The sequence below is a fragment of the Oryctolagus cuniculus genome, chromosome 7, assembly GCF_964237555.1.
Source record: "Oryctolagus cuniculus chromosome 7, mOryCun1.1, whole genome shotgun sequence".
Classification (NCBI taxonomy): domain Eukaryota; kingdom Metazoa; phylum Chordata; class Mammalia; order Lagomorpha; family Leporidae; genus Oryctolagus; species Oryctolagus cuniculus.
Window position 1 is genome coordinate 41,042,986 of NC_091438.1, and position 25,933 is coordinate 41,068,918.

Here is a 25,933-nt window from a genome sequence, read left to right on the forward strand (position 1 = left end):
GATGTCAGTGCCAGTCCAGCTCTGTGTCTAACTCATCAGGGAAATGCTTCTATCTCTGGAGCCTCTCAAACTCATCATTTGGACAAACGTTCTTTCTGCTTCTCTCTGGGCTGGGAGGCCAAGGAAAGCCTCGAGACCCATGGTGATGGCAGAGCCCACTGGCCATCGGACCCAGCATGAACGGTCTTTATGAATGGTCTTTGGCCTTCCCTCTGCTCTTTCTTCCTGTCCTGTGCTCCGACCCCATGCAGACAGTCCATTCATGGCTAAGAACTCGGCCTTGGCAACCAACCAGATTGACAGACTGAATCTGGTACAGCGTGGGCCAATTATTGGCTCTGCCCAAGCCACAGTTGTTCTCACCTCTAAAATGGGCTTGTGGTGGGCCACCTGGCACAGCGCCCACATGGTGCAGTGCTCAGTAAATGTTAGGCCTCGCCTTGCCATTACTGAGTGATCATTCTCTGGACACCTCCACACATTCACAGTCGACAGCGTTTGTCTTGCTCTCCTGAAAACGGAACTGGCTGGTGGTTCTCCCTCACAGATGCTCGGCTCTGGCTTGCTCCACTTCCAAGCACACGGTGATCAACTGAACTTGAGGCATCTCCTGGTCCTCAGCCTTCTGGCCACTGACCTATGAACACCTCCTGCTGTATCCCAGGTAGGCCAAGGGAGCCAGAGATACACAGCTCAGGGGATAAAAGACTTGGTGCAACCAGGTAGAGCCTTCCCCAGGAATCCCTGCGCAGCCTCCTGCCCACTGGTCCTGGGTCCCATGCTCCGCTCACCTCTGCGCAAGTTCCCCACTGCTGCCGCCCCCACATCCCTGCCTGCTGCCCTGGGGTCTCACTCACGGGCTCCTCGGGCTCCTCGATGCTCCCCTACCTTCCTCCAGCATGGTTCTGCCACTCCCCCCTTCTCTCCCTCTTCCGCCCCACCCCCCTCGCTGCCGGCTGGCTTGGAGCAGGAGGTTATGAAAATGAGCTGCGTGCCCAGGAGACTGTAATTATCTGCTAAGTGTGAAAGCCAGAGTGATTAATTAAGAGATAATAAAAAGAAAAGGAGGGCGAGAGGGGGGCCTCACGGCTTTGCTTTGATGATAGAACCTGAGGTGAGCCAAGCAATTAGGGGAATCTGTATCGAGAGTTAGCTATAATCCACAAATTATCAAGCACCAAGTGCTTCAGGAGCAGGATGCGTTTGCTCCTGCCGAGCGACAGACAGACCGACAGACAGGGAAAGATGGCTGGGGGAAGAGGAGCCAGGAGCCCTGGGCTGCGGCTCTGCTGGCGGCTGACAGCCACAGAGCGGCTGTGCACGCTGTCCCGTGCCAGGCCACGGGCAGTGCTTCCAGGGCTCGGGGCCATGGCTGTCCTCTTCTCCTCCCCTTCACAAAGGGCACATTATCCGCAAACAAATGCAGGCTGCCCCACAGGCAGGCAGGCACAACACCGTCCGTCTGTCTGTCCATCCGTCCGTCTGCTCCAGGACAGGCAGTCCCCATCCCCTGCACCCCAGTCCTCCCAGGGAGCAGGAGCGGCTGCTTTCACACCAGCCCTCTCCGGAGGTGCGTGGCTGCCTGTGACTGTGAGGACTGTGTCATGCGGCCGGTGTGGATGCTGCCGGAGCCACACTTGACAAGGCGACACCACACTCTTAGCTCCCAGAGCCTCCAGCCCACACAGCCCGAGCTGTGCAGAGCTCCTGCCAGCCCCCGCCCTTCTCCTATAGGGTGGCCTCTTCCACCGTTCTCACTGGATGCCACAAGCTCACCCCTTCCCACCCGGTCCCATGGTTCCTTCTTGCCTCTTCCCCTCACCCCTTCCAGGGAGCCTTCCCTAACTGATCCTGCAGCTCCTCTCCCATGCAGCGCCCAGCAGGGTTCTGCAGATGATCCCTGTACGAGTTTATGCACTGGGGAGGCGGGCAACGCAACTCCTCTACTGTAATCTCCCACCTGATAGCAGAAACTCGGCTTCCTTCCTGAACTCAAGTTCAGAGCTAAGAGTGTGTACTAATCTAATTGGCCCAGCATCCCAGAGAAATGCCCCCACTCCTCCAGCAGATTAGGAGAGCCCCAAGACAGGCACCCCATCCTCTCCTTTCTCCACCCACACAGATATCACCTGAGACCCATCCACACAGAGCTGGGCTGAGCACATCCCTGGGTGATTCAAAGAAGAAAATATTTAAAGTGAAAACAGGTCCTGACCGTGGGGTAGACCCTCCCCTGCCACAACTCCTCCATGCCCACTTTCCTGCATATCTGGCTTCTGCAGCAGACCCCTGTGCCCTGCTCAGCCAGCCCCCTCTGGAGGGAGGAGGAGGGGCCTCAGAGATGATCTGAAGGGCACCACAGTCCCCCAGTCCTCACCCGAGCTGCTGAGAAGGGCGAACTGGACAGGTAAGGGCATAGTGACGCAGCCAGGTTTCGGTCATTTCCGTCCTCCTGGCCCTGGTTGGGGACACTGTGGGGGACAGTCTCGGTGGCTTGCTGGGAAGCAGATCTGACCCTTAAGGAAACAGCATTTTCTTTTCTTTTTTTTTTTTTTTTTTTTTTTTTTTTTTGACAGGCAGAGTGTACAGTGAGAGAGAGAGACAGAGAGAAAGGTCTTCCTTTGCCGTTGGTTCACCCTCCAATGGCCGCCGCAGCCGGCGCACCTCGCTGATCCAATGGCAGGAGCCAGGTACTTATCCTGGTCTCCCATGGGGTGCAGGGCCCAAGGACTTGGGCCATCCTCCACTGCACTCCCTGGCCACAGCAGAGAGCTGGCCTGGAAGAGGGGCAACCGGGACAGAATCCAGCGCCCTGACCGGGACTAGAACCCGGTGTGCTGGTGCCGCAAGGTGGAGGATTAGCCTAGTGAGCCGCGGCACCGGCCAAGGAAACAGCATTCTTTGGCTCACGTGGGGTCTACAAGACAGTCTCACCCATGACATCACTGAGCTTGCTTCTTACTATGAGGAGCTTTGCTTCAGAGTGCACGAAAACCTATTGGGGGAAACGTTATTTATCCAGACACAGGGAGTACCAGAGACAACCTCAGTTACGGTCCCTGATTACACAGTTCCCATGTCGCAGCTGGAAGGGTTCAGGTTAGACACAAGGAAGAGCTTCCAGCTTGCCAGGGAGTATTAGATATAAAAGTGAGTGAGCAGAGAGCTCACAAAATTCCTCTCTGCCTAGAAAAAAGGACAAACACTGATGTTTCTCAGTTAGCCCAGCCTCAAACAGGAGTCTTAGGAGCCTAAAGATGCTGGGGTTCACGGGGTCAGCGCTGTGGCGCAGTGGGTTAACGCCCTGGCCTGAAGCGCTGGCATCCCATATGGGCACCGGTTTGAGACCCGGTTACTCCACTTCTGATCCAGCTCTCTGCTGTGGCCTAGGAAAGCAGCAGAAGATGGCCCAAGTCCTTGGACCCCTGCTCCCACATGGCAGACCGGGAAGAAACTCCTGGCTCCTGGCTTCGGATCAGCACAGATCTGGCCATTGCGGCCATCTGGGGAGTGAACCACTGGATGGAAGACCTCTCTCTCTCTCTCTCTCTCTTTCTCTCTCTCTCTGCCTCTCTCCTCTCTGTGTAACTCTTTCAAATAAATATTTAAAAAAGATGCTGGGGTTCTTAAAGAATCATCAACCTGTTTTCACTTCTGACTCCAAGTTCCACCTTCCAGGAAGCCCCTTCTAACTGATCCCAGCCCTTTCCCTACTGACTCTGAAGCCCCTTGGGACTGGAGCTTCTGGTTCACCCATGTTCCCATTTGCACTTGCAGATGGTTGTGTGCATATCAGTTTTCTGGGGGATGGAGGAGACCTCCTGGGATTCCCCACATAGGAGGACCAGGCTTCCCTTCCCAGAACCAGGACAGCCTGAAGGCCAGGCCCTCTCTTCTCAGGCGTGCTGGTCTTCCTCTACAGCCTGCAGCTCTTCACACAGCAGAGAAAGGAGAAGGGAGGCAGCAGGTGTTCAGCCACCTCATGCTGGCTAAATAGCCACTAGGTCTATGCGAGTGAGTGCAGAAAGCTGACCTGCCCATGGACGTCCCCCCTGACAACAATGACCTTCCCAAATCACACAATTTGCTCAGAACCCAATTTTCAAGTTGAAGCGAAGAGACTCAAGACCCTGGCTAGAAGCTTGGTCAAAATGTTGTTCCCCGAATCTCCCACTGAGATGGATTACGGTGACACTTTTCATAAAAACCTAGGAGGAGAGGACTGACTCAGGCAACACACTGGTGGGTCACTTCTCAGCTCTGCAGCTGGTAGCATGAGTGAAGCCTTGGCTGGGAGCTTCTGGGGTGGCAGGGGCTGGGGAGGCTGGATAGGTCGGGCTTGGACCTGAAGCTGGGCACAGTGGCAAGCTCTGCACCCTCTTCCCCACAGCCTGCTTCCCTAGAACAAACATATCGGTGCTCTGGAATCAGTGATCCATCAGGGCTGTTATACAACTAAGCTGGCTGAAAAGCGAATTCAGTTAAGTGAATTCTATTCTGTCTTGATTCCCAATAGAACGTTCAAGATCGACTTCCCTGGAGGAAAGAGAGTATCCTCTAACAACGCCTCGAAGTACGGTCCTGGGACAGGCAGCACCATCATCACTGGGGAGCCTGGTACAAGCGCAGGACCCCCACCTGACCCTGGATGTTCTCACACAGAATCTGCATTTCAACAAGACCCTCAGCTGTTCTGCAGGCACGTGAGTGGAAACTTGCTGCAGAGAAGGGGTTAAAATAATGGTCTGGTGTAGAGACCTGAGAGTGCCAAGGCTCCCATTTAAATTAGGGGACCAAGGTTCAGAAAAGATAAAAGGTCACTCAATCCCCAGATCCAGGACACAAACTTAACTTTAAAATTTTTTTAAAATATTTATTTATTTTATTTGAAAGGCAGACTTAGAGAGAGAGAGAGAGAGAGAGATTGTCCATTCACTGATTCACTCCCAGGATGGCTGCAACGGTTAGAGCTGGGCCATTCGAAAGCAAGGAGCCAAGAGCTTCTTCCAGATCTTCCGCTTGGGAGGGGCCCAAGCACTTGGGTCATCCTCCACTGCTTTCCCAGGCTCCTTAGCAGGGAGCTGGATCAGAAGTGGAGTTGGGACTCAAACCCAGGCCTATACAGGATGTCAGCATCCCAGTTGGAGGCTTTACCGCCTCTGCCACAATGCTGAACCACTCCCCCTCTCATAAACCTGATTTTAAATCAAGATGCTTTCCATTGTACTGTGCTGCCTCTCCAAAGCTCCAGCTGCACAGAAGTCTGGAGAACAGAATTTAGGGATTACCCACATCACTGGCCACCTCTCGGTGCAATGAACAGAGACCGATCTCTATGCGACCCCTTAGTTTGCTTCTCTCTCCTCCTATCATCTGCCTTCCTCTGATCTGCCTTCAACCGACCATGAAGTGTGGAATGCAAGCACTGTGCAAGATTAACAATAACTATGATTTACTGAGTACCTATTGTGTTCCAGATACTGTTCCTTAATAGAGATTCTTTCATCCAATCCTTCCCACCTTAGGAGGTAGGTGTAGTCATCTGCATTTCATAGATGAGAAAACTGAGACTACAAAAGAGTGACTTGCTCACAACCACACAGGGGAAGGAGCCAACTCTCCCAGGGTCCCCCTCGTGAGAATCCCAGGGCACACCTGAGGGTCTGCAGTTGCAGAAGGCTGCACTCAGAGCGGCCACTCTCTGACATGACCTTGGTAGGAAACGCAGGGCAATGCGCACAAACTAAAGCCCTTGGACAGAGGCGTCACAGACCCCTCTCTCAATTTTCTGCATAAATGGAAAGCAGCAGTGGTGCAGATAATCCGGAAGTCATTTCAACTTGGCTTTGCAATGCATTAGGTTTTTTTTTTTTTTTTTTTTTTTTTTGCAAAGTCAGATTTTCCTTTCTAATTATATTTGGCTCAAACTGACATTGAAATGAGTTTGTATTCTCACTTCACCCGCTGCTTGGTGAGGGGAGACTTCCCAGATGTGTGCTAGGATGTCAGCCTAGCATCCAGCAACACTCACAGAGCAGCAGACCTGGGGGTGAGTGCTGGAGGTTACAGCACTAGCAACACAGCCAGCTCCAGTGTGTGTGTGTGTGTGTGTGTGTAAGGGATGGGCAAAGGGGGAAGTATGAGGCCTCTGGGAGCCCCCCCACCCCAGCCCTCAGTGACATCAGCTGGTGAATTTCCAGGGAGAGGAAGTGGGAGGAGGCTGAGACATAGAGCTGCCAGGCAACTGCTCAGGGTTTGGAATTAAAACAGAGGAGTCAGGGTGGGCACGGGGGTATAGCGGGTTAAGGCACTGCTTGCTACGCCCACATCCCATATTGAAGTCCCAGCCGCTCTGCTTACAATCCAGCTTCCTACTGATGCATCCTGGGAGACAGCAGATGATGGTTCAAGTGTTTGGGCTCTTGCCACCCACGTGGGAGACCCAAATGGAGTTGCCAGCTCCTAGATTTGGTCTGGTCCAGCCCTGGTTGTTGTGGGCATTTGGAGAGTGAACCACTTGGTGAAGATTTGTCTGTGTGTGTGTGTGTGTCACTCTGTGTTTCAAATACATAAATAAATCTTAAAATATACCCACACACTCCCCAGGAGTCCTCTGGATAATTAGGGAATAAAGATAACCAAAACTGCTCCCAGAAGCCTCCCCCTAGCAAGCCAGCCTAGCGCTGAGTTTCTGCTCCTTTGAACATGCCCTCTTCCTCTCCCGTCTCCTCTCCTCTCTCTCTGCCCCCTCCTGCCTATCTCTGCTCCTTTCCTTTTAATAACCTCCCAGTTAAGCGCATCGAATGGGAAGGAGCAGTTTAAAAGCACCTCATGCCTTGACAATGCTGGGTAATGGAGCGAGCAGGGCCCCAGGTCATTCCTGGGAGAATTCAGGAAGGAAGGGGAAAATAATAATAATGATTTAAAAAAGAAAAAAACCCTCAGCTAAGCTGATTATAAGGATAAAGTTAATTTAGAAATCAGCTCTGCTGGGTGAGAATGGGGTACGAGAGGTTGAGGATTGGGGGAAAGTGCACTTTATATAAACTGCCTTTGTTCCTGGAAATCATAATCCTTGGGAGGGAGCAGGGCTGACTCCTTTGGATTCCTCGGCTCCTTCCATCCGGAGCAGGGGGTACAATCAGGGATTGTCCAGAGCCTGGGTATCTTAAGCAGTGCTGCATTCCAGAGGCAGTGCAGGCAGCCTGAGCCTCACATCTGTGGACGTCCCCTTCCCCCCAACCCCCACCTCCCCGTCCCCTCCCGCAGCTCCCTCCTCCCTCCCTTCCCCCTCCCCCCCAGCCTGGGGACGGTTAGACTTCAGCATTTTTCACATACCTCTCTTACAACCTTCACCATATAGGACCCTGGATATGTGTTTATAGATCCTTCTCCTACTCCAGACTGGGCACCTCAAGGACAGGGCATAACGCTGCACGCTTATCTCTTTAACCGCAGGGCCATTGAAACAAAACCAAGCCCACCCCCACCCCCACTGCCTTGCTTAGGGGAACAGGGGCTCTCACCCCCCTGGTGGGACCCTCCTCAAAGGCTTCCATTTGAAAATCCAGAGCTCACTTCCTCCCAGAAGATCTAAGAATTTCTAGGCCCAGCCCCTAAACGCACTCCTGTCTGAGCCACTGAGTGGTGGAAGCCGACCAGGATTGATCCTGAAGGACCAAACCTGGGCCTGGTCCTCCGATGCAGCCAGATGTTTGCCCTGACTCTGGCAGGGTCGACACAGGTCAGGCTTTCGGGGACAGACAGCAAGGCCTGGACGCAGGCTCAGGTATCAGCCAGCTGCAGGGTGCCCTCTTCCTCATCTCCAGTGAACGCTGGCTGCCTGCAGGCACCCTCCTCTGATACCCAAGGATTCTCAGAGAAAAACTTGTCCTCATCATCCCAGTCTCCCCGACTCAAGGCACAGATCTGCGAATCCCCAAGGTGGAACTCGTATTTCTTTAAGGTTTTCTGCTCACTACTGCCTAGCCAAACCCTGATTCTCTATTTCTTTCTCTTTTTTTTAATGAAGAGGTTGCTAATTTCTACAGTGGCTCCAGCAGAGGAGGATTTTAAGAGAAGGGGAAGGTTTGGTGAAGAATGAGATGGGCACACACCTGTTGTGAACACACCTTCTGTCTGTGCCTGGCTCCCCACTTCATACAGGCAGCCGCTGGCTTGGCCTTCGGGGCCTTTGTGTGTCTGCTCCCAGTCCACAGTCCTCACCACCTCATCTCCTCCTCCCTATTCCAGATCCTCACTCCCAGCCAGCCTGCCCAAGCTGGGAAGCGTGGTGATGCTCTCCCTCTTCTTCTTTTTTTTAAGATTTATTTTATTTATTTGAAAGACAGAGTTACAGGAAGAGGTAGAGATAGAGAGATATAGGTCTTCCATCTGCTGGTTCACTCCCCAGATGGCCACAATGGCTGGAGCTGCGCCGATCCTAAGCCAGGAGCCTCTTCCGCATCTCCCACGTGGGTGCAGGGGCCCAAGGACTTGGGCCATCTTCTACTGCTTTCCCAGGCCACAGCAGAGAGCTGGATCAGAAGAGGAGCAGCTGGGACTAGAGCCGGCGCCCATACAGGATGCTGGCACTTCAGGCCAGGGCTTTAACCCGCTATGCCACAGCGCCAACCCCTCTCCCTCTTCTAGCCACATCCACATCCTGTCCATCCCTAGGCCACTTCCTCCATGGGGCCTTCCCTGGCCACTACAGCCCTGAAGCAAACGGCCCTCTCCTGAACTCTCCGGCACACTGCCAATAGGCACCAATGATCCCTACGCTGCATTACCAAGAATCTCCGCGCACGTACATCTTAGTGTCTAAAAGGGGAGGAACCACAGGCGGTCACTTCTTTTACGGCACAAACTGTCCACCAGAATGTTTTACATATCGTAATGTATATTTGCTGGCTTGAAAAAAGTATTCCTCCTCTCCATGTTTGTAGAAGAAGAAACTGAGGCTGGTCAAGATTCAATAATGTGCACCTAAACCACAAAGTGAGATCCTTAAGGACCCACACTGGCACCTGGGCACTGTGCCTGCCGGGCACAGTACAAGCATACATACAAAACATTGCTGCTGAGTCGGGGCACCAGATTCTGTCCCGGTTGCCCCTCTTCCAGTCCAGCTCTCTGCTGTGGCCCGGGAGTGCAGTGGAGGATGGTCCAAGTGCTTGGGCCCTGCACCCCATGGGAGACCAGGATAAGCACCTGGCTCCTGCCATCAGATCAGCGCGGTACACCGGCCGCGGCGGCCATTGGAGGGTGAACCAACGGCAAAGGAAGACATTTCTCTGTCTCTCTCTCTCACTGTCCACTCTGCCTGTTCAAAAAAAAAAAAAAAATTGCTGCTGAATGAAGGAACACACTCCTCACTCTTCCCACAACCTTCCAGTGAGGATCCCCTCCTCATGTCACCTCCGAAGCAAATAAGAGGCAGAGAGGAACCGCAAACGGCCCGGTCCAGGAGAATCTGACTCTTAACCCAACCAGAGGTATGAGGGCTTCCCGGGATGGTCCTGCCGGGCACTGAGACCCGCCTCCAAAGACTCAGGTTCCTGCGTCCGTTCCCTGCATCCAAGCCAGGCCTCACAGCCTTCTGGGGTCCTCTTGCATCACCATCCCAGAACCAGGCTCCCAGGGGAATGAAGCAGCAGCTTTACCTCCTGGGGAAGCAGATGGAATTTGCTAGAAAGTGCTAGAGATTTCCTCTGGATTTCAGACCCCCTGTCCTGAGGAGGTTGGCTGCTACAAGGCCCATTTGTTTCCATTCGATCCCGATTTTGTTCAATGGGCTAAAGGAGGGCAGAGAAGGATGACACCGCAGTCCCTGGAGATAACAAAGGTTAATCAAAGTTGCTGAAGAAATTAAATGTGAGGGAGGGGAAATCAGGAGCTCCCTCCATGCAGGAGAAGACTGATGGAGGGAGACAGACTGGGATGAAGAAAAGAACAATGTGCTCTTCAGTGGTGCCTGGGAGCTGGAGATGTTTTGGTTCTGGGTGCTCCAAGAACTCAGCCAATCGGGGTGGCATCATTGGAGAACTGGGGGCAGGAAGGTCTGAGAGCTGAGACTGCGGGTTGGAGAGGGGCTGGAGTCTCAGAATGAGGACCAGAGGGTTCTGACTTTCTCCACCTTGTCATGTGTGTGTGTGTGTGTATCGCATGGGAGGCAGAACATGAAAGGCACGGCGGCAAGAAGCAGCACTTTCAAAGACTGGGGAGCATGATACTCAGAAACACTGCCCTGGCCACGCCAGCTCCCTGGGGAATGGAGGCACTGTGGGGAAGGCAGGTAGCTGCCCACCAGCGTCCATGGGGTGAGCAATGCACGCGTGTACAAGAGGAAGGGCATGCGTGAACGTAAGGACAGGCTCACATTGAGGGTGCACCCCCAGGTCTGCACCCAGCAGTATGTGGCAGAGGTGGATGTGGTGGCTTTAGAAGCTTCCTTCTGGGAATGATCCCCCCGACCCCCTACCCCACCTTCTCTGTATCATCTCCACTGCTCTGTGTCCCTGTTTGTCCATCTGTGAAATGGGGATAATATCACCAATCTTCAATGGATCACTTGTTGGTATTAAATTAGTCACTAATAAACACAAAACACCGAGCACCGAGTAGGCCCCTCCCCAAAGGTAGTGGCCTTCTCCCTCACTCTGGGACAGCCTGTTCTTCCTCCGACTCCTGGGACCATCTCCCCATGCCTACGCATTTCAGGATCAAGGACGTGGCAGGCTCCTCCTCCTCCATGGCTGACCACCCACTCACACATCCCAGCCTCTTCCAGGTCGGAGCCCCCTCCAGGAGACTGCCAAATAATCAGGCCCAGAGGCCCTGGGAAGAAACCAGACAGGAACTAGCAGGTTGGGAAGGGGCACGGCTTTCGGCTTTCTCATCTCTGGACACACGGAGAGGAATTTCCCTACCCTCTGTCTGAAGCAGCTTCCAGAAATTGGGGCGATTAAGGAATGTGCCCCTCTCCCCTTCCTCCAGTCCAACTCCCACCCCTTAGCAAGATGCTCAGCGTCTCCAAGTCTGTTCCCTTATGTGTTAAACTGAGAAGTATGGACTCCCCTGCCTGGTCACAGGAAGATCTTATCTCTCTATCTGCATGTGACAGAGCAGCTGCTCTGCACCAGCTCGGGAAAGATACAAAGTTAAAAGACCCTAAAGGTAGAGAAAAGGGACTACCACCTGCTTCTTCTGGCAATATTCAGAATTGCCAGCCCAGGGGACCAAAGTGTGTATCCCACACCTAAGTTTCGCCTCACGGATGAAAGATCATCAAAGGCAGGGCGGGGAGATGGCTGTGGCCTTGGCATTCCTGGGTGGACATGCGGCTGAGCAGGGCACCAGGGGCGGAAGAGGGCCCTGGCTCCCTTCCCATCTGTTCCCAGCTGCCTCGTCTCCAAGGGAGGCGGGAGAGTCTCTGTTGCGAAGGTGCTGGCATGTGCCAGCTCTGGAGTGAGATACAAAAGGGTCTGAATCTGCAATCTAACACTCCAGGGACGGCCCTCAGCAGGTTCCTTAAACTCTCAACTTTGGTTTTCTATTTACCAAATTGACAGTAACATTAGCTTGAAAACCACAGAGCAGGAACTCAATAAATGGTCATTTTGATACTTTGGTTTGGAGCTGACCTATCATTACTTTTCATCACCCTAGGTCAGGCAACACCCCAGCACCCAAGCTAAGAAGGAGGATCTAGGGCTTAGCCCCTGGCAGGTTCAAGCAAGCTGTCCAAGACCCCCACCTCTGAGCCTGCCAGGGCCCCGGGCTGGTTTGGGAGCTGACTTGTGAGAGCCCTGTCTTAGCATTTTCCCAGACCCCCAGCCAGTCCTTCACCCCTTCCTCTGTACGACTCTGTGTCTCCCAGGAGTCAGCGCTGCATGGTACAGGGGTTGTAGCTTTCAAATCTGCAGTCCACACACCTGTAAGGCTGTGTTTAATGTCACAAACAAACACAGGTTTTGCCAAGTCCCTTTTTAAAAAGTCACTTACTAGCACCATATCATCAAAGAAAAATGACTTAACACCAAAGAATGTAGGACAGGATCTCAGAATAAAGGATTGTTTTTAAAACATGAATGACTTTAGCCTTTTGCTCCCAGCTCTCATTCTGCTATAAACCAGGAAAAATCATACACTACCTGGCCCTGCTGGCAGGTGGGATCTCTGGCCAAGAGGAAACAGGCAGGCTCTGGGATCAGCCAGTGCCTACAACTATCAAGATACCTCACGTGTCTAAACCTCACTTTCTCATCCGTGAAATGGGGATAATGATAGAGGTGATCCCAGGGCGTTGTTGCATAGATTAAATTAGCTGCTGCATATAAAGCAGTTAGCATAAGGGCTCAATAAATGATCCGTATTATCTCTAAGCTCTGAAATGCTGCCACCTCAGGCTGGTGTCTCTGCTCATTTCACACAGAGCTCTGGCTCCTTCTCATCTGAGGGCCAACCTTTTCGGCTCTGCCTTCTGAAGTCCTTTCTTCAGACTTTTGCTGGAGTCTCTGACCAGGGGAGAAACCCCGTTCTCCTCCAGGGCCTGCCCCAACAGTCTCTCCATGAGCAACGCAAACAGGATGCCTCCTAAAGCTCAGGACCAAGAATCTGAGCAGTTGGGGCTAGAAAACACAAGAGAATCTCGAAGAGGAGAGGAAAAGGCACAGACACCCGGGCTGCCTGCCCTCTAACGTCCACCATGAGTGCTCACAGCAGGTATCTGATCTGACACTTTTGTCGGTGACAGATGCTGCTCCCTGCATTTCACATGGCTATTTAATGGCCAGCCTAACCCTCTGGGTCCTTATTACTACCCCCGACTTTACCCATGAGCCAACGGAGGCACCAAGAGGGCACATCACTCGTTCAAGTTTGCACAGCTACCAAGTGGCAGAGGTGGGAGCCGCACATAAGACTGTTCCACACTGCATCCTTCCAACAGTGCACCACCCTATCAAATCAATCAATTGATCAGAGATTTAAGGGGCGCTTACCATATGCACAGCACGGTGCCAGAAACTGTAGGTTAAGAGAAATTCACATTTGGCGGCCAAGGATATAAAGAGGTCCCGGGGGACTTTCATCAGAGCATGCAGTTCTCAAGTCAACAGGGTGAAGGGGAAGGGAGAGACCGCAGGCAGGCCCTCCTCACCCCTACCCCACTGCAGAACCAGGACAACCAACACCCAGTTATGCTTGGAGCAGCAGCACAGCCCTATGTGCCCCCCCGACCAGGTACACTGGGCTCTAAGGCTGTGGCATTGAGCACTTGGTTGTGCCCCCCTTCGGGTCTAAGTGAGCAGAGGTAGAAGGTGGAGTTCCATCAAGGTCAAGACGAGGGACCCAGGAGGCTGATTTCTGCCCTGTCTCCCTGTTCGGGACAGATGTGGTTCATCTGGGGTACTGGTGAGTGAGTGTGTGTGCCCTGTGCACACTGCAACAGGAGGGGGCGCCATTCCCATCTACTCACTCAGGCAGGGCTCTCAGTGCACAGGAGGACCCTGGGCCTCTCTCCTTTACCTCTCACTCCCCTCCAAAGTGGTGGCAGGAATGTCAGGCGGAGTTCTGGGGGCGACAGGACAGCCCCTTTCCCTGCCTCCGGAGCCACCCCTCTGCAGGCAGCTCCCACCCCGAGCCGGCCTGTCATCCCACATTGCTCTGATTAGCTATAATCTTTCTTTTTCAATTTCTCCTCCCCGAGACTAGGGAGCGAGAAAATCTCCCAGAAAATGAATAAATATTTCAATTTTCGGCGCAATCAGTCTGAGGAGCCGGCGCATGATGGAAACGGGGGGAAGGATAATGGTTTTCATTTAGATAAGATACAGAAAATTATTTAGTGAAAAATGAAGATTGATGAAGCCCATTGAAATTCTTTAAAACGCGATTTTTATTTCTCCGCCTGAGCTGCAATCTCCCCTCTCCCCTCTGCTCTCTGCTCCCCTCCATTCTCTGGCCTTCCTTCACCTTCCCCCTTCTGCACCACCAGCCCTCAATCCCCTGGCAACACCTTCCCGCTCTGTTTCCTCTCTCCCTGCCCCAGTTCCTGGCCCTGAGGGGGGAAGGCTAAGGAGAAGGGGTCCCGCCAGGCACCCCTAGTGCATGCCCCAGGCTCCCCGACCCCCACGCCCTCCCTCCCTTCTCCTCCCCAGCCCCTGGCCAGCTTCCCCTGAATACCCAGTAGTAATTTCCTTTCCCTCCTGACTTCCCTCCCTTTCTGCCCTTTAGTATCCTCTCCCCCACCACAAACACTTTTGCATAGCGTCCTCAGGTCTTGCTCTCAGCCCACTGGGGAGGACAGGGAGGGGGAGGTTCAGGATTCCCTGTCCTCTTCCTCCTTCCCAAGGGGTGAGAGAGACACACACAATATACACATTTCTTTCTGACCATTCCTGTCTCCGATTCAATGCACATGTCTCTCCTGTTTGCTAACTGCAGCTTTTGTTCCTTAAAGCTCCTTCCTATCCATGTTGCTGACATGCCAGGGCTCCAGGAAAGGGGCAGACAGGAGCTGCCCCCCCTCCACATACCAATATTGACCCAGGGTCCCTCCCCCTCCCACCCGCCCCTTCCCCCACCACAGCAGCCTGACTGAACAGAGTCAAAACTTAAGTCATCTTCCCAACTTTCTGCCAAGTGCCCGGCCTGGCCTGCCAACCCCAGGGCCAGGCCTCCTTCCCCAGCACCCCCTCCCACTCTCAGCTCACACCAGACATGTGTGCCCTTCCCGTGTGTTCAGCGTGTGCAGGAGGGAAAGGCGGAAGAAGACAGGGCCCCAACAACTCAGCCCCGGGGAGGGTTCTGGCTGGGAAACGGGGTGTCCGGCACAGCAGCCCACACCACACACACACACACACACCCACAAACCTAAGAAGGAAAGTGAGCATTGAGCCATGCCTGAGGCTGCCCTCCCCAAGCCCACTGCCCTCTTCCCAGATCCACACCCCCACTCCCCAAAAAGAGACCACCTCCTCCATTTTGTAGTCTATACAGCTCCATAGGTGTCTGGCTGTACCAATGTCTGTTCAAGTTTCTTTGTTTGCTCCAGGGCTGGTATCTGTAGAAGGGCTCCTGCACGCCTCTGTGTGTGTGTGTGTGTGTGTGTGTGTGTGTGTGTGCCTGCGCGCGTGTCCTTGTAAAGGCTGCCTGCACACATGTTCCCTGTCTGAGTTTTGGCGCTCTGGGGCAGGATGTGTGTGCCAATCTGGGGAGGAATCCGTGACCCTCGGAGATGTCAGCGCCTTTGTGTCCATGTGTCTGTCTCAGTGTGGGGGATGTCTGCTGGTATGTCTGCGTCTCAGTAGGTGAGCAGTCTGTCTCCCTGTCTGTGACTGTTTTATGGTGTTTCTGTGTCAATTTCTCTGTGTCAGCTTCATGGAGGGAGGGGGTTGAAGGGGGGGGGAGTGAACCCGACAGGATTAAATCTTGCTTAGAGGCAGACCCCAGAGGTAAGAACACACTCCCACAGACCCCATTCCTGCCTGGAGTCTAGACCCTCGGTTTCCTCCCCCTCTTCCCTCCCCCAGCTCAGCCCTGCCCGGGATCCACCAATATCCTCACCTCTCTTAACCATAGCCGTGGCCTCCCAGCCTCTCCCCTGCCACTTCCAAATAAGCCCCCAGACTTCGGCACTTCCCCGACCCCAAGCGGGGTGTCCCCCCCAGTAAGTGCCCCTAACACATCCACTGGGCCTGCCGCTGTATTGGGAACTCCACTCCCCGCCCACAGCCGGCGCGGCCCACGGCTCCCACTCCCCCTCGCCCCAGGCTCGGAGGCCCCCTCCGCTCCCTGCCACCGTAGCTTTCTCTAGAGGGGGCGGCCCCGGCAGCTTGGAGCCGCGGTTCAAAAGCAGGCACCCCGACAGGCTGAACGGGAGGGAGCTAGGGAGACCGATCCTCTGAGCAGCATCTCGGGGGTAGCCCGGGGCCCCGGCTGCCCGCGCACCCCACCCCAAAATCTGAAATCCCACCCTGGCCGGGCGAAACCCTGGCGTCCGGACCCCGGCCACAGGGACTGGGGCTAAGTCGGGCTGCCGGGGGGCTCCGGGAAAGACTTTTCCGTTTTTCGCTCGGACCCCCAGCCCCGGCGGCCCCCAATTCTCCGTTCTCCCGCTCAACCAGAGCAAACAACTTGGATGAATCAACGGAAAACTCCTCCTCGCCGGCCCCGGCGACTCCGCGCCCGGACCCCGTTCCCCCCGCCTCGTGGCGTCTGGAGCCCGGCGGCTGCCCGCGGGCCGCTCCCCGGGCGGCGCCGGGGCGTCCGGGCGCCGGGGGTCGCGGAGAGAGGGGGGCGAGGTGGTGGCGTCTGGGGGCCCTTACCTTGGGAGAAAGTATCGGAGAGAGTGAGGATCCAGACGAGGAGGCTCAGCATGCTGCCCGCCCGCCGCGCGCCCGCCAGCGGCTGGGGCCCGGAGTTGGCGAGCGAGAGAGGAGCGGGCTGGGGAGGAGGGGAGCCCGCGAGCCCGCCCCCCGCCGCCGCGCCCGCCCCTGCACACGCGCCGCGCGCACACGCACACTCCCGCTCGCACAAACTCACTTCCCTTCCCGCGGTTTCCCCCTGGCAGCCTCCTCCCCCCAGCCCCTCGGACGAGTCCTCCTCTCGATCGCGCCCGCTCCCCCGAGCTCCGGCCGCCCGCGCCGCGCGCCCGCCCTCCTCCTGACGTCTGCTCTCTCCCCCCCGACGGCGCCTCCCTCCGCCGCCTCCCCTGCCCCCCAGCGCGCGCGCACACTCGCACCCCTCGCTGGCACCGAGACGCAAGGGCGGCCGAGAGAACGGAATTGAGGGCAAGGCGACGCGGATCAGGAGCGTGACATCGCGGGCTCCGGCGCAGGGGCGGCTGGACCCCTGCCCGCCCGCGCTGCCGCCCGTTTACAGACGCGGTCTCGGTCCCGGGCTGTGGGTTTGTAGCGGAGGGTCGGGGTTGGGGGGACAGGGTCTGAGGATAAGCCTCGTACGCAGAGGATGGCTGTGATGAGGAAGAGTGTGTGTGTGTGTGTGTGTGTGTGTGTGTGTCTGGTAGGCTGCCAGGGAGTTAAAGAGCATACAGATCTCAAAAAAAGAAAAAAAGAAAGAAAGACCAGAAGCTAATTCCTAGATCCCCTCAATGAAGAATTCTCCACTGGCTAGTGAATGTTGGAGGGGGGAGGGGCAGACATTCCTCTCCCGGCCTAAAAACCCCAGAACTAGAGAATCTACTTGGCCTGCCTTGAGCCCCTGCCAGAGACCAGGCTAAATGTTGGAGCCCTCAGCAGCCTGGAGAGGCACAGCTGCCTCCTTCCTTTGTTCCCCCTGGGCCTCTACCCACCCAGAAGGAGAAGCTAGCCAGCACCACGGCCCAGCTTGGAAGGCCAAGGACTGGCACGGCCTCCCTTCCAAGCCCGTGGGAAGAGCTGGCTGCCCAAAGAAGGTCTCCAAGCAGGAGTCTGAGATACCTTGGGGTGGAGACGGAGGAGCGGCTGAGGGAGGGACTTCCTGGTGGGAGTGATGAGGGGCTGCAGGAAGGGTCCGCTTTCTCTAGGGCCCAGTCTAGCAACCAGCTCCTCTCCCAAGCCCTAAGCAGAAGCCTCTGGTCCCAGCGTTGCTGGCAGTGCTTGGAGGTCTGGACCCTAGGGGATGAACTGAGGGGAAACAACACAAGAGTCACAGCAGTTGCACAACTTTACCGTAATGCCTGCTGGTCTAGAGAGGTCTCCACCTCTTTTCTCCCACATTCTGCATCTCCTGGGTCCCTAACTGCTGCCAGCGAGCATTTCTTCTTCCTTTCAGGCCCTGAGCTCAAAGCGCACGGCTCTCTGGTGCCCTCTGCTGACGTCAGGCGGCCAGGACTCGCCTTTCCTCCCCCGGATCCTGAAACATCCGCGCCAAGTAGAGGGCACAGAAACACAGGCAGGAAAACGCACAAGCTCTTACTCTGAAAGCTGATGCTCACAGTCCGGAGAAGACTTACATAGTTCAAAGCCGCATGTGCACAGGCAAGCACAGTGTAGAAACAAAGAACCGTACTTAGGCCAGAGACCCAGGAATGTAACCAGCACACGCACACACTAGCGCAGAGACATGCAAGGGCTCTTCATGTATTCCTTCATTAAACATGCAAGCCACAGATACTTCCTTAGTGTCTTCTATACTCCAGTCTCAATTCTAAGCTTTGGGGCTACAAGAACGGGTGGTGGGGGAGAAGTCCCTTCTTTTTAGTGTTCCATTCTGGAGGGGAGGGAAAGGCAGAAAAATAAAAGGGGACAGACTTTTGGCTGAGTTATTACGATGCCGCATCCCGTATCTGAGTGCCTGGGTTTGAGTGCCCTTTCTACTTGAGATCCAGCTTCCTGCTAATGCATGCCCTGGGAGGAAGCAGGTGAGGGCTCAATTATGTGGGGTCACTGCCACTCAGGTGGCAGACTCACAGTGAGTTCTGGGTCCCGACATCTGCTTAGCCCAGTTTTGTCTTTTGTGGGCATTTGGGAAGTGAACCAGTGGATTGAAGAGCTCTCTTTGTCTTTGTCTCTCTTCGCCTTTCAAATAAATATTAAAATGATGCATTTTCAAGATTTAGTGTTTATTTGAGAAGCAGAGTTACAGAGCCAGGGGGGAGAGAGAGGGAGAGAAAAAGAGAGAGAGAGATGTCTAGCATCTGTTTCATTCTGAAAATGGCCACAACAGCTAGGGCTGGTCCAGGTTGAAGCCAAGAGCCAGGAAGTCCATCTGGGTTTCCCTTGTGGATGACAGGGGTCCAAGCACTTGGGCTAGCATCCACTGTTTTCCCAGGCACATTAGCAGGAAGCAGGATCAGAAGCAGAGTAGCCAAGACTCAAACTGGCACTTTGACGTGGGATGCAGGCATCACAAGTGAGCTCCTAACCCACTGTACAACAACACCAGTCTCTGATAAGTAACTTTTTTAAATATATTTATTTATTTATTTATTTGAAAAGCAGAGGCAGAGAGAGAGAGAGAGAGATCTTCCATCTGCTGGTTCACTCCCTAAATGATCACAATGGCTGCAGCTGAAGCCAATCTGAAGCCAGGAGCCATGAGCTTGCTCTGGGTCCCCCATGCAGGTGCAGGGGGCAGGGGCCCAAGGACTTGGGCCATCTTCTTTTTTTTTTTTTTTTTTTTTGATAGGCAGAGTGGACAGTGAGAGAGACCGAGAGAAAGGTCTTCCTTTGCCATTGGTTCACCCTCCAATGGCCACTGCGGCCGGCACACCGCACTGATCCGATGGCAGGAGCCAGGTACTTATCCTGGTCTCCCATGGGGTGCAGGGCCCAAGCACTTGGGCCATCCTCCACTGCACTCCCGGGCCACAGCAGAGAGCTGGCCTGGAAGAGGGGCAACCGGGACAGAATCTGGCGCCCCGACCGGGACTAGAACCTGGTGTGCCGGCGCCGCAGGCAGAGGATTAGCCTAGTGAGTCGCGGCGCTGGTGGGCCCCATCTTCTAATGCTTTCCCAGGCCATAGCAGAGAGCTGGATCAGAAGTGGAGCAGCCAGTACTCGAACTGGTGCCCATATGGGATACCGGCACTGCAGGCAGTGGCTTTATCCACTATGCCACAGCACCAGACCATACATTTTTTTTTTTTTTTTAAAGAAAAATAGGGCCGGTGCCGCGGCTCAATAGGCTAATCCTCCACCTTGCGGTGCCGGCACACCAGGTTCTATTCCCGGTCGGGGCGCCAGATTCTGTCCCGGTTGCCCCTCTTCCAGGCCAGCTCTCTGCTGTGGCCCGGGAGTGCAGTGGAGGATGGCCCAAGTGCTTGGGCCCTGCACCCCATGGGAGACCAGGAGAAGCACCTGGCTCCTGCCTTCAGATCAGCGCGGTGCGCCGGCCGCAGCGCACTGGCCGCGGTGGCCATTGGAGGGTGAACCAACGGCAAAGGAAGACCTTTCTCTCTGTCTCTCTCTCTCACTGTCCACTCTGCCTGTCAAAAAAATAAATAAATAAAATAAATAAAAAAAGAAAAATAGACAATGCACACGATGTGGTAAATGCTACAAGACACAAATAAAGAAGAGTGGAAGGGAGAGAGCAGAACTTACTCTTAAAAGTAATCAAGGTTAGCTGCCCTACTAAAGTAACGTTTGAGCACAGACCTGAAGGAGGCTAGGGATTTGCTCAGGCATCGAGGGGAAGACTAGCAGGTACCCGGTATAGCAAAGGGAGAGGTCCTGGGATGGGGGAGATCTGTGAGACGGCCTTATCCCATTTCCCTCTGTGTGTAGGTGCATGGACGGGAGGGCCAGAGGATAGTGATTTAGGAAAATGTTAGGAAGAAAAGTCCCTAAGCAAAGAAAGAATATTCTTATCTTATTCTTACATAAGCATATTCTTAGCTTAGTGCTCCTTGCCTGTCTTTCAATTTCTGCTATGCAGGCTTCATAGCTATTCTCAGAGTGAGGAGGAATTGGGTTATCAAAGCTTTTGACTTCCCTTGGGCCTCCTATCTCACCTCCATATCCCAGCAACAGAGGAGCTGAGTGTGCCAGCTCCCTGACAGCCCACGCAGCAATCTCTCTCCTGGTCCCTTAACTTTCCTTCCCCCTCTCCCTGTAATTCCAGATCCTCACCTGCTCAGCCCATGGCAAACTCCTTCTCCAGAATGCGCTCCATGTAACTGCTCGGCATGCCAGATCCCAGATCTCAAGACCCAGCCTCTACCTGGTGTCCTCAACGCCAGCTGTGCATTAGAATCTCCTGACAGGAGGGCTATGGCCTCACCCCCAATGATGAAATGTTTCTGGGTGAAACCCAAGCGGTGTTTTTAAACATACCCCCAGGCAACTCGAATGGGCTCCGAGCTAAGCAAAGCCCAGCTGTCCAGGCATTGCCTGAACACCCCCCGGGGGTGCCCTGGCCTCTTCTCTCAATAAGCACTTCTGCTTCCTGACAATCCTGTGTGGCCTCATTTCCCTGGAGGCAACCCCAAAGGTGCTCCCCCACTTTTCTCCATTCTCATGGCTGCAGGGCTTACTCTCACTGGGTTAACAGAGTCTCCTGGAAAACAGTCACCTAACTCTCATCAAGTGGGGACTGGGAGATCTGCCTCCCCTATCAGACTTGGGGCTCCTTTGGGGCAAAGGCTGTGTATGCCACTCAGGTTGGGGCTCCCTGAGGGCAGAGAAGTAGCTGGGCAAGCTCCTCCCCTTGGAGAGGTGGCAGAATGCTCCAGAGTTAGGCAAGTTGGCACTGGATGAAGACCGAGGGGATCAAGTCCAAGTTCTGCCGCTCGCTTTCTCAGACAGCTTATGTCTTTAATCTCTGATTTTTGGTTTCTTCATCTCCAAGTGTGGATAATAACAGCACTTACCTTATGGGGTGCTTGTGAGGAGCCGGGGAGTGCTTATCTGTACTGCTGCTAGAGCAGGGCTGCACACACACTGGATACTCAGTAAATGCTACCTGTGATTATTTTCAGTTTTGCAGCTCCCCAAAGCAGGGACCTTTGGTATCTTCCTGCTGTGAATCTGTCTTCAGGAAAAGAAGAGCAAGAGAAAATGGAAGGTGGAGCGGAGAGAGCCTTGGCCAGACAGGAGCATGCAGGCGTGGAGGGGCAGGCAGTCATCCCTGAGGACGCTACTTCACCGAGAAAAAAAATGAGAGGCCCAGCCAAAGGTTATATACGGAGTTAAGAGAAATATTAATAATTTTTGGAGCACAAAAGCAAAAAGATCAAGAGGTCAGGGAGTGAGCAGGAAGGCAATTTATGACCACCAGCAGGAAAAGCCACCTTGAGAGACAGAAACAAATTCTGTGTCTCGATGAGGGCTAAGAGCAGCAGAACAGTTCTATAAATTGTCCCCTTTCTCCCCAGAGGCGGGTGGAGGATTGTCCCTGCTGCTTACCAGACATGGAGGAGAGAGAGGCCAAGATGCCGGTTCTCAGCCTGGAAAGCCGTCTCGGCCCTAGAGGAAACCCTGAGTCCCTGAGACAAGGAAGCACCTGCTGCAGTGACTGCAGCCCAGAGCGGTGAGACGCACACGGCTTCTCCAGAGTCCGCCCGGCAAAGGCAGCTCTTGGTTCCTTCACTTTTGTGTCTTGCAGCCCAGGTGGCTGCCTAAGTCCTTCCAGATGTTAGGCTTTGAACTTCCTGCTACTATCCTAGTCCCTTTTCTCTTGCTCTTCGGTGGCCAGCTTTTGAGATGTACATGAGTAAGATCAGAGGAAATGGGGGAAGAGATTCCAGTCTGTACTGTGAGGGGAAAGGGAGGGGTGGGAAGAAGAATTTAGCATCACCCAAAACATTCCAGACCACTCTGCAGTGGCCAGGGGCCACTGAACCTGGTCCAGCTACACCTAGCCTCTCTGTGAAGAGTACCTGGTCCTACAAAAGAACTGAGAAGAGAAATAGAGAAATTATCGGGCTGCAAACTGTGAGTTCTCATCTCACGTTTTCCAACTGTGCTCAATGCTTTGCGAGGGACCAGTGGTCTCAGCAGTCGAAACCCTACAGAGACCCTCCCACCTCCATGCTGAGTAATGAAGATGCCTTGTGCAGGCCTAGCTCCCTGGGGCCTGAAGATGTGAGGATGCATACCGCAGGGCATGATGGGTTCCAGTGAAGTTATTAAGTGGCCATCCTCTGCCACTACAGAAGGAGAAAGTGGGGGCTGGTACTGTGGCACAGTTACGCCACTGCCTGTAGCACCGGCATCTCATATGGGCACCGGTTCAAGTGCCAGTTGCTCCATTTATGATCCAGCTCCCTGCTAATGTGCCTGGGAAAGCAGCAGAAGATGGCCCAAGTGCTTGGGCCCCTGCATCCATGTGGGAGACCCGGGTGAAGCTCCTGGCTCCTGGCTTAGGCCAACCCAGCCCTAGCTATTATGGCCATTTGGGGAGTGAAACAGCAGATGGACGATACCTCCTCCCCCACCCCTTTCTTTTTCAACTAAATAAATAAATCTTAAGGAGGAAGAGGAGAAGGAGGAGAGGAAAGTGGACCGAGGTAGGTTTCCATGGATGGGGCTCGGATGACAGAGGATATGTGAGGGAGCGGATGCTGCTATTGAAGAAGATTGAAAGTTGAACCCCACAAGGAGCAGTCTACTGAGGAGCAGGGTCCAGAATGTCTAGGAAGAGATGGTTTCAGTTGGGTTGGTGATGCCTAGAGGCAGGTGCTTAGGAAGGCCGGGTTCAGCACAGATAGGGTCTCAGCATGTATGGACCAGGTACACCACTGCCTGTGAACAACTCCAATCCACACCGACTACCGATTTCCAGCCCTCTTCAGTGCTCCATATTCCAGCTCCAATATGGGGAGACAATTTGTGCTAAATGGACCAGTTATCTCTCATTAGGTTTAATGAGGATTTCATTGTCTGAGCTCACAGGGATTGGAAGAGGCCTGCTCCAGTGAGCATTCCAATTGAAGGGACCTGCTCAGAGAGAGATAGAAGAGGATGAGGGTTCGGACACCCTGAGCAGAGACACTAAGATGGGGAGTCAGTGTGTGGGAGGGGATGGAAGAGTGGCGGATAGACTTAATTAGGATAAAACAGAGAACAGAACATGAACTAATGACTCTAATGCCAAGCTTCGGAACTGGGTAAGGATTCAGAAAACATGAAGTCAATTCCCCTTCAAGATGGTAAAATGATCTGTCACAGGTCACAAAGCAAATTACAGTAAAGCGGGGACCAGGACGCCAGCCTCTTGCCTCTCAGGCCATCTATCTCCCTAATTCCGACTTTCTCACGTTATTACCCCAGAGTCATTCCGAATGCTTTCATCAGCAAAGGCACTCCTTACATCTAAACAGCCCTGACTATTCTGTAACTTGAAACAGCAGGAAGTCTCTTCTTCCTTTAACCTTTGGTTTTAGTTTCCTTGGAAATTAAAGTCTCTTTACTGTTAGCATTCCCCAGAGCTTCCTTGAAAACCCAAAACCATCCAGCGTTAGGTCCATTTACTGTCAGGCCTGGGTTACAAGCTGTGGTTTATGTTAACATCTAAGCTAGAAACAAGATTGAGTTGACAGCTGGGATTGTGGGCTGATGTTGTTTTGAGGACACTGAACATCCTGGTAGGTTTAAGTATGAAGCTGAATGAAATTCATATGAATGGAAACATAAGGGATTAGCTTAATTAACCATAATTATAAGGAAGGTCACTAACTTAAAACACAACTTCTAATAATGTCACTCTGACCTTTAAACTCCCCCCCAGCACTGGTGGACATTTTCCAAGGGCTTTGATTGAGATTGATTAATTAATTAATTAATGTGTTCATCCATGCAATTCATCCCCCAAACATGTATTAAACACTTGCTGTATGTCAGGCATTAGGCTAAGCACTTGGGATACAAAGAAAAATGACACATATACCCTGGTTCTCCAGAAGTTCACGGTCTAGTGGGAAAGACGGACAGATAATTACGCCAGGGTTGGGAAGTGCAGAGAGAGAAACATGCTCATATTTCTTAAGAGTGCAGAACAGGGGTTACTGAACTCAGCTTGAAAGCAGCAAGAAAAGATTCCTAGAGTTGAGTGTGGACAGTTAGGAGCTGCAGGCAAATTCTGAAAGGTGGCCTTTGATAAAGCAATTCCCCTCTCTGGGAATAGCTCCCTGCTAGCCCTAATACCCCTGTAGTGCTGTGGCACTCTTGGCCTTTAATAACGAGTCAAGGACCATTCCTGCAGAGGGCTGTTGGAGGGGTTCCACAAGGGCTTATTGGGGTGCTCAGTAAATATTCTGAGTCAAACAACTGCTTCTTGAAATTCTTGGGGCCTTTCTCCTAAGAGGAATCAGAGCCACACTCCCTCCTGAGGCCCAAGGTCAAGAGCCCATTTCCTGATTCCTACCTCCTGCATGTGATCTGGTGGGCTTTCCTGCATGTGACAGCCACACGCCAGGCCGATGCCATCCTCCCTGCTTCCACTGGCTGTTCAGCTTCTGTGCCAGAGAACGGGCCTCGCAGTGCCCGCCAGGCAGGGTCTGGCTGCTGGCTTGGGTGGCATTTCCTAAACGGACAGATGGAGAATGTTGGTTTAATGTCTCTCCACGGCTTCTAGCCTAGCCTGCAAGGCTGAGCCAGCAGCATGGGCCTGGTACCAAGATCCCTGCTTGCAGGCAATGGCAGCTCCCCTCTTTCACGAGCCCTTAGCCCTGACCATCAAATCTTCCTCTAGCTGCAGCCCCATCCCTAGTCCTCCCCACGCAGAATCGTAGTCTGGGTTTTAGAAATAGATCCAGAGAAAGCAAATCCGGAGAGGAAATGACCCCCCCCACACACACACACCAAAAACAAACCAATAAAAACAAATCCTGACTATTCTTTCAATGGCCCTCCCTCAAAAATGACACCCCAAAATATTTTTTCCAAAGATACCTCAAAAGTAACATTTTCCAAAGACAATACATACAAAAATGTTTCTCTCCCAGATGTGAGGGTTGTGGTATAGTGGGTTAATCCACTGCTCAGAATGCCTGCAACCCATATCAGAGAGCCAGTTTGAGTCCTGGTGACTCCACTTCTTTTTTTTTTAAAGATTTATTTATTTATTTATTTGAAAGTCAGAGTTAGAGAGAGAGAGAGAGAGAGAGAGAGAGAGAGAGAGGTCTTTCACCCGCTGGTTCACTCCCTAGATGACTATAATAGCTGGAACTGCACCGATCTGAAGCCAGGAGCCAGGAAGTTCTTCCAGGTCTCCCATGTGTGTGCAGGGGCCCAAGCACTTGGGCCATCTTCTATTGCTTTCCCAGGCCACAGCAGAGAGCTGGATCGGAAGTGGAGCAGCTGGAACTCGAACCGGAGTCTATATGGGATGCCGGTACTGCAGGTGGCAGCTTTACCTTCTACGCCACAGCGCCGGCTCTGTGACTCCACTTCTGAGTCAGCTCCCTGCTAATGGGAAGCAGCAGATGATGGCTCAAGTTCTTGGGTCCCTGCTACCCACATGGGAGACTTGGATGGAGTTCCTG

General features: G+C 53.5%; 1 protein-coding gene and 1 long non-coding RNA gene across 6 annotated transcripts in view; one reads left to right on the forward strand and one right to left on the reverse strand.

Annotated features, from left to right (window-relative positions):
• The window catches only part of KIRREL1 (kirre like nephrin family adhesion molecule 1), a 102,283-nt gene extending 84,694 nt beyond the window's left edge, over positions 1–17,589 (reverse strand). For 3 of the 5 annotated variants that reach the window (XM_070076877.1, XM_070076875.1, XM_008264257.4), the window contains exon 1: positions 16,332–16,519. In XM_070076877.1, the coding sequence (XP_069932978.1) occupies positions 16,332–16,383 (52 nt within the window). In that variant the 5' untranslated portion in view covers positions 16,384–16,519. Of the gene's footprint in view, positions 1–16,331; positions 16,625–17,444 lie in introns of those variants that run through there. The other 2 variants (XM_070076876.1, XM_008264256.4) reach the window with 2 other exon arrangements.
• Positions 16,776–18,116, forward strand: LOC138850394 (uncharacterized). The gene is made up of 2 exons (XR_011390109.1): positions 16,776–16,912; positions 17,779–18,116. It is a non-coding gene; the product is annotated as an uncharacterized lncRNA (long non-coding RNA).
• Positions 18,117–25,933: the final 7,817 nt, after the last annotated feature.